General features: G+C 38.0%; 1 protein-coding gene across 1 annotated transcript; it reads left to right on the forward strand.

Moving 5' to 3' along the window:
• The first annotated feature begins 14,326 nt into the window (after positions 1-14,326).
• Positions 14,327-15,042, forward strand: LOC129771739 (cuticle protein 16.5-like). The gene has a single exon (XM_055775725.1). The coding sequence runs from the start codon at positions 14,388-14,390 to the stop codon at positions 14,967-14,969; it is 582 nt and encodes a 193-aa protein (XP_055631700.1). The 5' UTR covers positions 14,327-14,387; the 3' UTR covers positions 14,970-15,042.
• Positions 15,043-15,930: the final 888 nt, after the last annotated feature.

Raw genomic sequence — 15,930 nt, forward strand, 5'->3', positions numbered from 1 at the left:
AGGATTGGTCAACAGAGGAGGTGTTGTGTTCCATCAGGACAACTCAAGGTCACTCAACTCCGTTTACAACAATGTTTTAATGCATCCACCATATACACTGCGTTTCACAAATATAGAACCACTCATTTTCTCTGAGTTTCCAGAGATATGTGAGAATTCGGTGAAATTGAAGTATATAGTGTAGAATACAATAACTATCTTCATTTATAAGACTAGCCATCTGAGCTTTATTGTTGTGTTCAGGCGCGAAACAATAAAAAAAACTAAAATTCTAGTGTTTCATAACTATAGAACCAGATGGAAAAACTCTCACTCCTTTACAAAATAAACGCCAATTCAACATGAATTACAATAAGTTTCTAATTCGTTGGTCATCTTTGGTTCTCAATCAGTTCAAATAACCCATTGGGGGTGGTTACGACCAAGCTGCGCCATGTTATAGTGTGTATCTCGATCTACGCAGAGGATACTGCTCGTTTAAGATCTTCAAATCACTCATACTGCTTGTAAGCTGCATCTACTATTCGTCTGATCACTCCTCATAAGTTCCGGATTTGGAGAATTTTCTTAAAAACACCTGGATTGGATAGCTTACCATCAACACGAATGTACAGTCAGAAGTGCAACTGGTACTTCAGAATCATTTACTGCTGTTTTTGCATCAAAAACAATTTGATGATTGGGTAATTTGGCATCTATTCATACAATCCGGAAGGTTAAGGCATTATTTAATGAATAGGGGCTTCAGATTCTGGACTGGTCAGCTTGTTTACCAAATCAAAACATTGTCAGGAACTTCTGAGGAGTGATCGAACGAATAGGATATGCAGCTTACAAGCAGTATGAGTGATTTGAAGAGCTTAAACGGGCAGTAACCACGGCGTAGAACGAGATACACACTACAACATGACGCAGCATGATGACCTACGAATTAGAAACTTATCGTAATTCATGTTGAATTGGCGTTAATTTGGTAAAGGAGTGAGAATTTTTCCATCTGGTTCTATAGTTATGAAACACTGGAATTTTAGTTTTTTGATTGTTTCGCGCCTGGCACCAAACCATTTTTCCATCTTTTTCACGCTTTGTAAAACATCCTGAGTGATAAGAAATTGGGATCAAGAGAAGATTGTAAAATCTACTGCTAGAGTTTTTCGCCCATAAAGGACCAAGACTTCTAAGAGAGAGGCATTATCAAGCTACATTTAGAGCAATTTTTCCAACAAAACGGTGTATATTTGACCCAGATCGGACAATCCTAAGCATATTAAAAAAGATTTTGAATTTCACCCAAAAATAATGGATTACTTTTTCCACAACCTAATAGATAGACATTTCAAGATATTAGAATAAGGTGTCCGAAATATGATGCTGTCCGAAATATGATTCAGAACGGTATGTTTCACTTCTTCTCCAAATTTGAGCAAAAAAAAAACTCGCGGATCAATTGAATATGACTGAACAAGCTATCTTATTTAGGAAAGGTTCAGAAGATCGGAAAATGGGTTAAATGTGAAATCGAACAAAGACAACCGGAAAACCGAAAAAACACATATGAAATGCTCTGCCCATGATTGCATAGGAGACGTAATCACCAACACCATTAGTGTTGGGAAAACGCAACTTTGTTGTTTTTTTGCCTACAAGCGTAACCATGCAAACTTCCAATGAAATAATCTGTCCAGTTGAAGGATGTTATCGGTAAAAAGAGGGCCTAGGAGATTTTGCGGATTAAAACATATGTTTTCCATTTGGAAAACGCTTACGTCTATTTATTCGGATAATCAATTGTTTCAATGAACATTTGTTCGCATAGCTAGACGTAATCACCAGGTTGCTTTGTCTGTAGTGTTAGTATTTCTGATAATAGTCAAAACGTATCCGTTGGTGGTTTCAGTTGTTATCAGATAAAAGCAAAAAGGTTTGGAAGAAATTAATGAAATGTATGGAAAAGGTGCTCTGGATTCGTTGCGAGTCTATGAAGTACTTTTTTCCTGAATACTCTGGGATATGATAAAACAGCAGGTTTGTGTTTTTTCAATTAATTGAATTTGTATAGGCAATCTTCAATGTTGGTAATTTGATTTACCGATATCACGATCAATCGCATAAAGATAGTGGAGTGACTTACACCATCGGTATGAGAATATCCTGAGCAGTGCTTGGAAATATCTGTATCACATCAATCTTTTCAGCTGAATTTCCGGCCACATTCGATCATTATACCATTGCATTCGGGATACCGAAAATGAACCAACGCCAAACCTCACGATCACAGCAAGCCACTCACAGTTGATTCATCCATTTTTTTTCATTCTGTTTTTCGTTCCGTTCTGCGTTCACGGAATGTGAGCAAAACAAAATATCCCTAGTTTTGTCATTCATTGACATTAACATACTAGTTCATTCACTATCAGCATCGTTCTCGGACACTGACGAAACGGAGAAATTCGTTGAGGAAGATAAGAAAGTACAGAATGCTCATAATAGTGACAATAAATTAAATTGTTCAAGCATGCAAGGTTTCCGTCTCAGTTAAATTGCTTTCATTTTACATAGTGAATATGCAGTTCCAAATCCACTTGTCAGAAATGCTTCAAAAGAAGAATTCCAATGTAAAAAATACCGTCTTGACTCAAATTTCAAACATTTAATTTTTTTAAATTCTGAACACACGAACATAAAATGGTGGTGTCCAAGACACGACCGCAATGGGAATATTTCGAGCTTCCTTTTGCAAACGGATCAAACTATGCTATAGGATTAGCGGATGAAATTGCCAACATCTAGCTTTGGCTGACATAGTTTGCATTCGCTGCTTGGATCGATTCTGCAGAATGCCCCCTCGCCGTCCAAGCCTAAGCAATCCTTAACTGTGAGTGTGCATGCAGATCTTGCTCTTTTGTTGGCATTTCCGCTTGCGCCACCGATTTGCGTTGCCCTCTCGGAGTAACTTCAAAAACAACTGAATAAGCAAGGCACTGACTTAATGAGAAAATCACACACATATCGGGATATTGAAAATGAACAGTCAGAACATTCCTGACAATTCAATGGCAATGAATGAATGTGAATGAATTCTCATGACTTAAGGAAAGCTCAGAGAGCACAGAATGAATATGAATGAACACAGTTGTAAATTTGTTTGCCGTCGAATGAATCACAGTAGCATCGACAAGCAAAATAAACGCGTTACACTGATAAAAATATATTTTCAATGTTGCTTAACAAGCTCAATATTTCCAAGCTCTGATCCTGAATATGTGGAATAATTCGATGTCGAATCCGAGGAGTTATAATGCTAAGAACCAATATTATTTCAATTTTAGTACTGATCTGATTGTTTCATTATCTACTTGAAGATTCAAATGCAGAAATTTAGATAATTATAACATTGAAAAACACAATTACTTCTTTTTGTTCACCGCAGTGCAGTGTACAGAAAATAGTAATTATACAAGCAGTGTTTGAATTATATCTTATATTCATCTGGTAGGAAACACTAAGTAATAAGACACTATCGTAACAGGCATGTTTGGACTCTACAAAGAATGTAATTAAAATGTAGATTTAGCTTATAGCACATAATCCTTATAATTGTTGATTTTCGAACGATTTCATACATCGTATGGAACATCTGTATGGAACTACGTCTGTTATGCGGACAAACAGTGATTTTTCGAAAACTTTCATTCAAAATTGCTCAAATGTTTTCGAACAAAAATGTTTGTTTGCATGTTGAGCAAACGTATTACATTGCGTAGAATGCGAAACGGCGATAAAGTCAATTTTGTTCATTTTGTCGCTTACGTCCCCTATACAAACATGGGCGGGGCTGCTCTCCAACTATAATCCAATCCAGCATCGGATTGTGACTGCCGATTGAAAGATGATTTATTTCAAGAATTCTAATCGTCTAAAGTCTTGAAAAAAATGTTACAAATTGAATCGAAGTTTGGGTAAAAAAACGACCAAAGTTCCAAATAGGCAACAATACGCTTTGTTGCAGGATAATGCTCCTTCACACACTGCAAAACCAGCCAAGACAACGTTAGAGTCATTTGGTTGGGAAGTCCTATCACACGTTGCTTACTCACCAGACACGACTCTCTGCTTCGATGGACACGCATTTGCTTCAATTCTTTCCAAAATATACAAAAACGGCTAAAGATAGTTATGAAAATGGGACAGTAAAAAAGAAAATAGAAAAGAAAAGAAAAATAGAAAAGAGAAACAATTTTGTACGTGTGGAATCTACAAATTACCATAGAGATGCATTTTGCAATATACACCTTATATTGAAAAAAGGCAGAACACATCACATTAGTTGAGCATCAAAATCTTTTCCGGCGGTTTTTAGGACTTTGATTGAGAAAAACCAAACGAAGTTCCAATGGGACACGACCTTTTTGAACAATTGGTCTTGTATTTTGGATACGCCAACAATGTTCTACAAGATTGTAGCTTCCAATAACGATATAAGTTAAAATCCCTACATTCAGACCCACCAGATATACAACCATAGTAGAAACACTAATGTACACTGTAAGCTTTTCCAGGTAGGTGGGCTTTGAACAAGGATAATTAGCACGGTAAAGCACGGTAAATAAATGATTGGCAATTATCGCTGCACATGACTAAACGGTTCGTGGCGGAACGCGTAAATAAGTAAAGCTTCTTGCTGGATATAGAAATGAGAAAGACGGCTTGCGCAATGTTGAGTAGAAATTCATGATAAGGTGTTCTGTATCGTAAGGAAATGGGTTAATTTCTTAAATTATTTTCTATTAAGCCACATTCATACATATGGCTGCGCAAATGGCAATGAAAACATTTATCGAAACCTAGGAAAGTGTTATTATAGCACAATGGGTAATCAAAATCGGAAGCAATGTGAAATAAAACCTTCAACGTTACTTCTTGAGATCGAAAAAAAACAGTTGTTACCACAACATCCATGCAAAAACGACAAATTATTGCCAAAGAGGGCACGTAACGTACCAATTTCATGAATGTCCAAACGACCGGATCATTGCTATCCACGTTGTTTTCATCATAAGTGAGTGCGTTTCAATTGGATTCATTATTGCAATTTGCACTGTTGCATCTTCTGCTACTCTAACCTGAATCTCATTTTCACCCAGCTCACCATACCTCGTCATTGTCGTGTTAACCAAATTATATGCATGCGAAAATATTCCTGCGATTTTTCGTTCATCTTCTTTGCCCAACTTATAACAATTTCTCTTTATTAGTGACTTTGGCTCTTTGTTTTGCACGTTTTTTTTAGATTAGGGTGAGGTTGTGTCACATTGCATTGCAATAGCATTGAATGCTTAGAGTGATACAAGCATAGGAACTTTACGTTTGTGCTCCCGTGGCCGAGTGGTTAGCGTCATAACTAACATGCCGGGTGTTCGGGTTCGATTCCCATCCGGTCGGGGGAATTTTTCGTCAAAGAAATTTCCTCCGACTTGCACTGTGATCACGCGTATTCTAGAGCTTGCCATTCAGAATGCATTCAAGGCGTGTTATTTGGCATAGAAATCTCAACTAAGTACTAATAAAAATGACGCAAGTAATACTACGTTGAGACGGCGAAGTTCCTCTAGGAACGTTAGTGCCATTGAAGAAGAAGAAGAACTTTACGTTATTTCCTTATTAGCAGAAAACGACTACAGATTGGTTGCCTAGAGAAATTTGGAAAACTGTCGTCATTTTTGACATTATGTTGTCCATGCGGAATTCTTATCGGAGGGACGAACTGTCAATAAAGAGTCTTATCTTTGCGTTATGAGACGTTTCAGAGAGAAATTTCGTCGCACGTGGATTCTACACCACGTTAATGCATCAGCTCAACTATCGGTCTTTGTGAGTGATTTTTTTACCAAGAATGACACGAATGTGACTGAACAAGCACCGTACTCTCCAGATATGGCTTCGTGTGGTGTTTTTCCTATTTCCGAAACTCAAATTACCGCTTCGTAGGACCCATTTTGAGAGCATTGAAGACGCAAAGACGCAAAATCGATTCCGCTGCGTGAATTGAACACAATTCCTGAATACAGCTATAAAAGGTGTTTCGATGACTTATTCGTTGGAGAAAGTGTATTGCTTCAGAAGGGGCCTATTTCGAAGGCGATAATGTAAATTTATATGATAAATGAATCATTTTCGTTGAAATCACAAATAGGGCACTAAAAAAACAAACAGTAGAAAAATCACCCTTTATATCCCATCTTACGTATGTATGTCAATTCAATCTAGTTTCCATGTTTTTGTTGAACCTGGTTTAAAGTGGCCCATAGACGTTCAATATTATGTGGGTTGCCCAATACTTTGACGGTGACCCCTAGACGGTCAATACAACGGTCGGTCAATGTACAATAATTTGGTTTGTAGAAAAGATTGTAGCGTGTGGAGGCGATATTGAAGGTTGTGCAAAATGTTGCACAATCACAAGCACAGACGAACAACCACATTGTGCAAACAGTCGCTACCGGAATTTCATAAAATCAACATGTTGAGTGAAGATTTGTGCCGCGTGATAATTGCCGTGGCCCCTAGTCCCATGACTCGGCCACCCAAAATATAGCATCCCTAATGTTGATTCACTTAACCATGTCATAGAACTGTTCTTGGCATCCAAGATGCTTTTGATTGAAGTTGGTCTAGACCAGGGGTGGCCAAACGGTAGTCCGTGGTCTACCGGTCGCCCGCGTAGGTATTCGTACGCGTCCGCCGTTTTGCATAGGTTAGTGTCACCTCCAAACGTAATGGATTAGATATCCCTTCATATTTTGCCGCGATCATTTTGTAAGGTATTTATGCCAAACTGAATAAAAATGATAGTTGTAAGAGTAGATATTTCTTCATTAAATTTTCCGTTTTAATATTCTCTTTCAGATTATGAGTTATTTTATATTTATACATCAACCATAACTTGAAGCAACAAATTATCACTAGGAACAATTCAACAATGTTTTCTCCAGGCATACCATTTGTTAAATGATCAATTCAAAATTCTGGGAACATAAGGTTTCGAAAATTAAGAAAGAAACCTATATTTTTGAAGAAAACTTCTCCTTTGAAGACTGCGAATGCGAGTTTTAACGAAGTTTTGTTATTTTTATTTCAAAGCCTCGATAAGTAATGTGAATTAATTTTGTATATACTGTCATATTAGAACAACAGTCATGTTTAGAACAACAGTGATTAATGAGAAACTAGAAAATTCTAAAAATATATAAATCCTATTATACCCTCGACAAAAAAATTAGAGGAACAGAGTGCGAGGTAAAAAATGTTAAGTGATTTTTGACATGATGTATATTCGTGAAAAAAGGCCATATAGATGGATTAAAGCTCCAACTTTCAGGTATTAGAGTATTTTATACACATATAGCAAATCGAATTATGATCGCACCACAAATCGAAAGGTTTAAAAACTACAATAAATCCTGTACAAGGTAAATCGATTTGAGAAAAATACAACAAACAGGTTTTTGTAGTGTTTTAAGAAATCAACTGAAATTTTGTAAATATGTTCGAATGTTTGCCGGCAAATTTTTGGCCTAATGTATCCTAAAAACCCATGTGAACGTTTCATTTTGATACGCTCAGCTGTTTTTTCTTAGCCAATTTTTCAAAGCTTGGAGTAAATTGGAGGAGCACTTTATCGTAAATCGTACCAGAAATACAGAACGCTCTGCTTACTCTCGAAATGAACAATCCGTAACTGCGCAATCCGTAATCCGTAGATGCGCTTCGTTTACCTGTTCGATTGTTTGTACCCCGGGTACAAACAACTGCATGCAACTTGGTCACACGGCCGTCTACTGTTGCAACAAAAAGCGTTGCGCAGATTGTGGAGAGAGTCATGATGGGACTTCTTGCGCAAAAGAGCGCAAGTGTCTTCATTGCGACGGGGCCCCCATGATCTTTCTTAATGCCCGGTGTACATACAAAGAGCGGAAAAAATCAAGCGTTCCTTAAAGGAATTTTCGAAACGGACTTTTGCAGAAATGCTTAAGAATTCCGTGCCAACGACGCAGGACAATCCTTACTCCCTCCTGCAGAACGACGAGCCTGTCGCTGACGCTCCCAACGCAATTCCACTGTAATACAGTGAAATTGCAGAAGCATCTTCCCTAAACTAAATCGATTTAAATTTTTAGTTCATAGCTCTAACTGGGATGTATTTTCCCTCTGTGAAACATGGCTTTCTTCAGCCGACGAGCTGAATTTCCACTATTTCAACATTATTCGCCTCGATCGAAATGACTCGTTTGGTGGCGTACTATTGGGGATTAAAAAATGCCACTACTTCTATAGAGTCACTCTCCCATCGATGACAGGCATTGGAGTTGTCGCTTGCCAGACTCAAATCAATGGCAAAGACCTCTGCATTGCCTCTATATACATATATTGCTTCCAGAACTATGGTTGGCCGCCATCAGTTTATTGATATCATCGAGGCATTGCCGGAGCCGCGGCTAATCTTAGGTGATTTCAACTACCATGGAACACCATGGGGGTCACTCTACAATGACAACCGTGCCACTTTGATTTATGATTTGTGCGACAACTTTAAAATGACAATTTTAAATACTGGGGAAGCAACTAGGATAGCCAACCGTCCTGCACGGGCAAGCATGCTAGACATATCACTTTGCTCTTCTTCGTAATCCCTGGATTGCACGTGGAAGGTAATCCAAGATCCCCACGGTAGTGATCACCTGCCAATAATTTTATCGATCGCCAATGAATCAGGTTCTCGTGAGTCAGTCGATATTGCGTATGACCTCACGAAAAATATTGACTATAATATTGACTTAATATCTGAAACACTTGTTTCAATGCATGAACTTCCTCCACTCGAAGAGTATAACTTTATATCGAGTTTGCTTTACGAAAGTGCACTTCAAGCTCAGAAGAAACGTGTTCCGGCTACCACTTTCCGACGTCGTCCTCCATCACTTTGGTGGGACAAGGAGTGTTCAAAGGTCTACCTTGAAAAATCATCCGCTTTCAAAAAATTCAGGAAAACTGGATTAGTGGAATGGTTTTGAAAGTACCAAGCTCTAGAAGCCAAACTAAAAGGTTTGATTAAAGCAAAAAAGCGTGGGTATTGGCGGAAATACGTCAATGGTTTGTCAAGGGAGACCGCTATGAGCACTCTTTGGAATACGGCTAGGAGAATGCGTGGTTGGAACCATACAAACGAAAGTGAGGAATACTCTGACCGTTGGATTTTGAAATTTGCAAGGAAGGTTTGCCCCGCTTCAAAGCGATTATGAGGATTTTTAGATGGTGGAATTCTCAATTGCACTTCTCTCATGTAACAATTCTAGGAAGCACGAACCCGCCCAATTCCAGCTTCAACTATCCGGCAATATATGTAATGGGTGTATATTTTGATTCTAAATGTACCTGGGGGAGACACATTGCATATTTGAAACAGAAATGCCAGCAAAGAATCAATTTTCTCCAAACAATAACCGGAACATGGTGGGGCGCCCATCCAGGAGACCTCATTCAGCTGTACAAAACAACGATATTATCAGTGTTAGAATATGGCAGTTTTTGCTTCCGATCAGCTGCCAGGATTCATATTCTCAAGCTGGAGAGAATACAATATCGTTGCTTGCGTTTAGCCATGGGGTGTTTGCATTCGACACATACGATGAGTCTCGAAGTTTTGGCAGGAGTACCCCCGCTTACTCTTCGGTTCACAGAATTATCCTACAGATTTCTCATCCGTTGCAAGATCATGAATCCATTGGTGATTGATAACTTCGAAAATCTACTCCAACTGACTTCTCAGTCAAATTTTTTGTGTTTATACCATGAGTACCTTACCCACGACGTGCACCCTTCACCAGGCATCTCCAACCAAGTTTGCTTCCCATATTTTTGCAATTCCTCTGTCAATTTTGATCTGTCCATGAGACAAAAATTCCATGGAATCCAAGATCATCTACGATCCAATGTTATTCCGTCGATATTCTCGGAAAAACATGGGAAGGTTAGATCTGATAAAATGTACTTTACTGACGGTTCATTCATAAACGGGTCCACTGGCTTCGGCATCTTCAATGAAAATTACAGTGCCTCTTTCAAACTCAAAGATCCTTGTTCCGTGTATGTCGCTGAACTGGGTGCGATATACTACGCACTAGGGATCATTGAAACATTGCCCATCGACCATTATTTTATTTTTTCAGACAGTCTCAGCTCAATAGAGGCAATCGGCTCAATGAAAGTTGATAAACGCTCATCTTATTTCCTAACAAGAATAAGACATCTCTTGAGTGTTTTGGTCGGAAAATTATTCAAGATAACCTTAGCATGGGTTACCTCTCATTGCTAGATTCCGGGGAATAAGAAAGCGGACTCGCTAGCTAAGGTGGGCGCATCAGAAAGCACACTTTTTGAAAGGCAAATTGCTTATAATGAATTTTTCCACATTCCTCGTCAGCACACGCTCGTAAGTTGGCAGCGCATGTGGAGTGAAGATGAGTTCGGTCGTTGGTTACACACGATTATCCCTAAGGTCTCGACGAGTGCATGTTTAAAGGGATTGAATGTAGGTCGTGATTTCATTCGCGTGATATCTCGGCTAATGTCCAATCACTACAACCTAAACGCGCATCTTTATCGCATTGGGCTCGCAGCAAACAATCTTTGTGATTGTGGCGATGGCTACCACGGCATCGAGCATGTTGTCTGGTCGTGTATCCGGTTCCATGCTGCCCGATCTCAGCTTTCCAGAGCATTGAGGGCACTAGGCAGACCATCAGATATCCTGTCCGGGATATCTTAGGTAGTCGTGATCCTGATCTTCTGCTTCATCTATACCTGTTCCTCAGAAACGCCGATGTCAACGTTTGATGATGTTTCCTCCGTTGTATCCCTGTATCATATCCCTCCTATCCAATCGATAAACTTTTACTTAGTCGCGGCAATACATACACATACTCTTTACAGATACACAGGTCGAAGGTTGTGCAGGCCACGGATCATTCAACAAGAGCCAAAGGTTGTATCGCTCATTGCAACTCTACACGAGCTGAAGATTGTACCGCCCAGTGACCATTCTACCCTGGATTCCTCGAGTCAAGAGAGACGCACCACGATTGATATGAGGTACAGACTAGGGGAGCATCGCTGATCAATGGTCAGTTACACCCCAATAGGAAGTATCCCGTGTCGGCCACACATACATAGTAGTGGAGACTGCAACATCCCAATTATGAGATCTTTGTAATACTAACCTCGAGCCAACCGCGAGTAATCGGTTACATATTACTAACATAGTTGTAAGACAAAAATTGTCAAAATATTGGACTTCCGGCCCCGTCAGGCTAACGCCACATGTGCCATAATAAAATATATATTTTGGGAAAAAAAATCCGTAACTTTCTTTCGAGATCTTTCGTTTTTTTCTGTTTCTTCAAAGATTTTGTGGACTAACACCTTTTTTGCTGACCAACAACAATCCAATTAATGTTATCAACTAGCTTCATTTTGTTTCTAGGACGTTCCTGTAAGACCTTTCAATACAGACATATTTCTGTATGAATAAAAAAATATCCTGTCGTCTTTGATGATGAATAATTTAATAATAGATTCGAAAAAAGATTCTATTGATTTACAATATACAAAAATTTGCTCGGTGTGATAGTTATAAGGATCGAATCGACTATACGATTCAAGTTACATAATAGGGGTCAATATTTCCATAGATATTCCTCTTATACCTTTGGGTAATTGTGGAATATAAATCATTTTGGGTGCATTTTTATGGAAATAAATGGAAATAAAGTGTTACTTATCATTTATTTAGTATTTTTTTAAACTAAATTTATTTTCAAATGGATCAGCAACTAAAGTAACAATGAGCCGTGTTTATGAATAGGGAAAAGCCTCTGTGAGTAGAACAATGCCAATGTTCTTTCTCAAAAAGGCATAAAAACCCTATTATCATTTCGAAAAAAGTTACAATATAGATAATGACAAAATTCACAATAAGATAATATTATAGACTTCTTGTTTAGGCTTCTTGTTGCAGAGATGACCAAATCCTTGGAACTAGTTATATCCTTGGGACATGGGAAGGAATGAAAATCTGCTCGCTTTCGAATTCTGAGGAAAAAGTTGGAACAGAGAAATGGAAACGTTAATAATAAAAATCAAAACAGTAAAGGAAAAATAAACATATATATTCATATTTGAAAGTGCATGGATTTGAGAAAATCATAAATTAAAGAAATAGCATCGATATTACGAGTAGCCAGAACGACGCGAATTGGAAAATTAGGTGGCATTCCCTTATTGCGAAAAATTTCTATAAAAGATAATCTGTCATCTCAGAACAAAACCACACAATACGATCAATATCGTGATATCCTATACCACACACATATAGGTTACTATCACTGATGTTGATTCGAAAAAGATGTGCATTCGAATAATATTGGTTAGACATGAGTCTGCACACTACCCGTATAAAATCACGAGAAAAATTATATCCTTTAAACCATGGTTTGAGAGAAACCCTAGGAATGATAGAATATAGCCATCGACCTTCATCACTACTATTCCATCTTGACTGCCAAGATACAAGTGCATTTATTTAGTAATCGATAATTATTTTTATTTTATAGAATAATGTTCATTCAACAATATTCATTGAATATTCATTAGTATGACCTATGTTTTTCCATTGATGAACCCTCTCATAATCGAGCAAACGATCTCACAGGTCGAAAACCAATTGTTTTGAGGAGGCTGAACAAAATGACTATTAGAACTGAATGAAGTCGAAGAAAAAATATGTTTCATTTAATTATATCTTTTTTAAATTTTAATAAATACCAATAATCCTTCAAAATATTCGATAGCAATAATAAAAAAAACACGCCGTGCGCGAGTATACGAGTTACGATTTTGCGCGCGAGCACAGGAGGGTTAAAACTTTATTTCATCGTCTTGTACTACATTCGATTCCTGATGATTCAATACAGTCAAGGTTGGTAGACCGCAACCTAACATTTAAACAATTAGTCGCCCGTTATGCCCAAAAGTTTGGCCATCCCTGGTCTAGACCATTTGAATAATATTTTGGTCCATGAGCAGTAACAAGGCGATGATTTTTTTATTTTTGGTTTTCAAAACATTACCTCTCCCCACAGGGGGCGCCAGACAATTTGTGACTACAACACTGCAATCTACAAATAAATAAGTGCAAATCATAATTATTTTACGTTTACCAAGAGATTTTCTTTCCATTTTTTATGATTCGATTATCCGGAGCGAAAAAAAAATCAACATTCCGGATAATCGAGTCCGAATTGTATTTCAAAACATTCTTAAAAACGCACCATTATAATAGAAAATTATTATCAGACACAGTTTTAGTTTAATATTATTTCACAAGCTGCGGATTGGTTTGGCAATTTTGACTCATCTGGCATCTACTAAGCGCCTTGATTTACACCAGTTTGGCAGTTATTGCGATTGACGTTGCAAATTGCATTTGCGACCCGGACATGTGTGATGCTCTCACTTGCTGTGTGTCAGTATATAAATGCCCTGAGCGTGCTCATGATAATAACGCGCGCATGAGCTGTTTAGTTCAAAAAACCGCTAGTAACCAACTGACAGGATATTGAACAATATTGCCAACAGACGGCACAATATTATCCCGTTTGCCCAGTATATCTTCAAAATTTTGGAAATAACACAATATATTTCACAACCTTCCAATATTGCCCATAGACGAACAATTATTTTGCACAAACCAAAATATTGAACGTCTATGGGTCGCTTAATAGCCATGAAACATATTGTATGAACAATTCGAAATGAAACGACATAAATAGTCAAACAAAAGTTCTAATTTACACGAAAAACTAAAAAAAAACTTGATGATTTCAAACAAACTTCTGATTGTCATTCATTAATTTTTTTTCTACACCCTTAATGATTCTAATCATTCACTCCATCGATGGCTCCGAAATATTTCTTCAGTAATTCTGTGAACTAGTTTCAGTATCCATAATTCGAAATATGGTATATCATTTATGTTTAATCTCGTTAAACTCTAACCGCAAATAAAGCCAAATAATAAATAAGTTGATGTATACAATAGTAAATGCCACACACTTTTTTCACGCGGTGAATCGTTGGAATGGAAAAGCCTTGATTTATCAAAGAGAAATTTCTTACGCTTCGCGAGTGACACCGATGTACGACGCGTTATAATTGCTATAAAAGATTGAGCTGGAAACGTACAAAAATACAGTCAACTTTCGATCGTTCTTCAATCAACTACAGTCGATTCAATTGTTCAACTCGGCTCATCTCACAAATAATTCGTCAAAATGTTCCGCTTGGTGATGTTGTCTACTGTCCTTACCGTTGCCGTTGCAGGTGCATCTTGGGTTGCTCCGGCACCACATGCACACGAACATTATGCCGCTGTCCCGACTGTTGTGGCCCAAAAGGAAATCGCTTACCAGAAAAACATCGTAGAAGAACCAACGATCACCCACATTGGAAACATTGAAAAGAAAATCCCAACCGGGTACTCGTACCAGAAATTCACCCAGTACCACAACAAGAAGGTCGCCCAGGAAGTGTACGCGCCCGCCGTCAAGAAAACTGTTGTCGAAACTCCAATTGAGAAAACAGTTTATCATACCGCCCCCGTTGCCAGCCCAGTCGTCGGTTATGCCGTGAAACCCGATATCGTTGAAGCAGTTCCAGCTTTGCCGTATGCTCCATTGGCCGCCCCAGTATGGAGTTACGCGGCTCCAATCGCCGCCAAGACTGTTGCTTACGCTCATGCTGCTGCTCCGGTTCTGGCGTACGCTCCTGTCTTTGAAGCTCCTCTGGCTAAATCTGTTTATGTTCACGCTCAACCGGCTGTGTACGATGTCCCAGCTCTGCATGGTAAATATTAGACCCTTGGCTTGAGAATGATTAAAGCCATCCTGTGATTATTATTTTTGTTCATCTTTGCGGAGTGTTATATAAAAAAATTAGGAAAATAAAACATGTTGATTGATTAATAATGTATACTCTGTTTCATTGAATGATTTTAAAATTTTGATAACCCATACAAACTTTTAAAAACAAATATGGTTTTTTTCTTCTGATTGTTGGTTGATCAATCGGAACGTCTGGAAGATGAACAAGTGGATGTCATCTATATGCTGCATTTTCCTGAATACCAAATTTTGAATTATAATTCTTGAGTTGTTCTTTAGCTATGATAATATCAAATATGTCGCGAAGAAGATTACGCATAAGGATCTTGCTTGGTAATATAACTATTGATTATTGATTGTACTTCAGTAGTATTCAACTTCAGGTTGCCAAGTAGTGTTGCCACACGTACAGATTTATCTGTAGGGGAACCGCGGGTAAGTGGGGGTGAAATGGACAGGTGGTTGATTTGTATAGTTACATTTTGAATTTCAAATTTCTGTTAATGAGAACAGCTTCTACATGTTATTCTATAATATTTAAGTCACCCTATGACAATGAATACTAACCAATAGTGGAACAGGAAAACAAAAACCGAAAATCATACATGATTTGTGTGGATGTAATTTTAGCTGCTTCGATATTGAGCACTATCTGACCCGGCAAACTTCGTCCCGCCAAAAAAATGTTTTTGTTATCAATACCTTAAAACATTCACGTTTTCTTACTATGAGCAAGTTCGTGGGTATAATCGCAGAACTGTTCATTGATTGATCTTCTATTGAATTTACCTTTTACTATAATTCCTAGTATTTCTATCAAAACTCATCATTATAATATCAAATTATTTAATAATGTTTTATACAGAAAATATGATAGAATAAAGACAGCCCTAAATCGGACAATTCCTTCCTCGAGTTCTGCTCTTATCAACAC

Source organism: Toxorhynchites rutilus, chromosome 2, assembly GCF_029784135.1.
Source record: "Toxorhynchites rutilus septentrionalis strain SRP chromosome 2, ASM2978413v1, whole genome shotgun sequence".
NCBI classification, from domain to species: Eukaryota; Metazoa; Arthropoda; class Insecta; order Diptera; family Culicidae; genus Toxorhynchites; species Toxorhynchites rutilus.

Coding starts and splice junctions, on each gene's coding strand:
- LOC129771739 (XM_055775725.1), top strand. CDS start 14,388: ATGTTCCGCTTGGTGATGTTGTCTACTGTCCTTACCGTTGCCGTTGCA.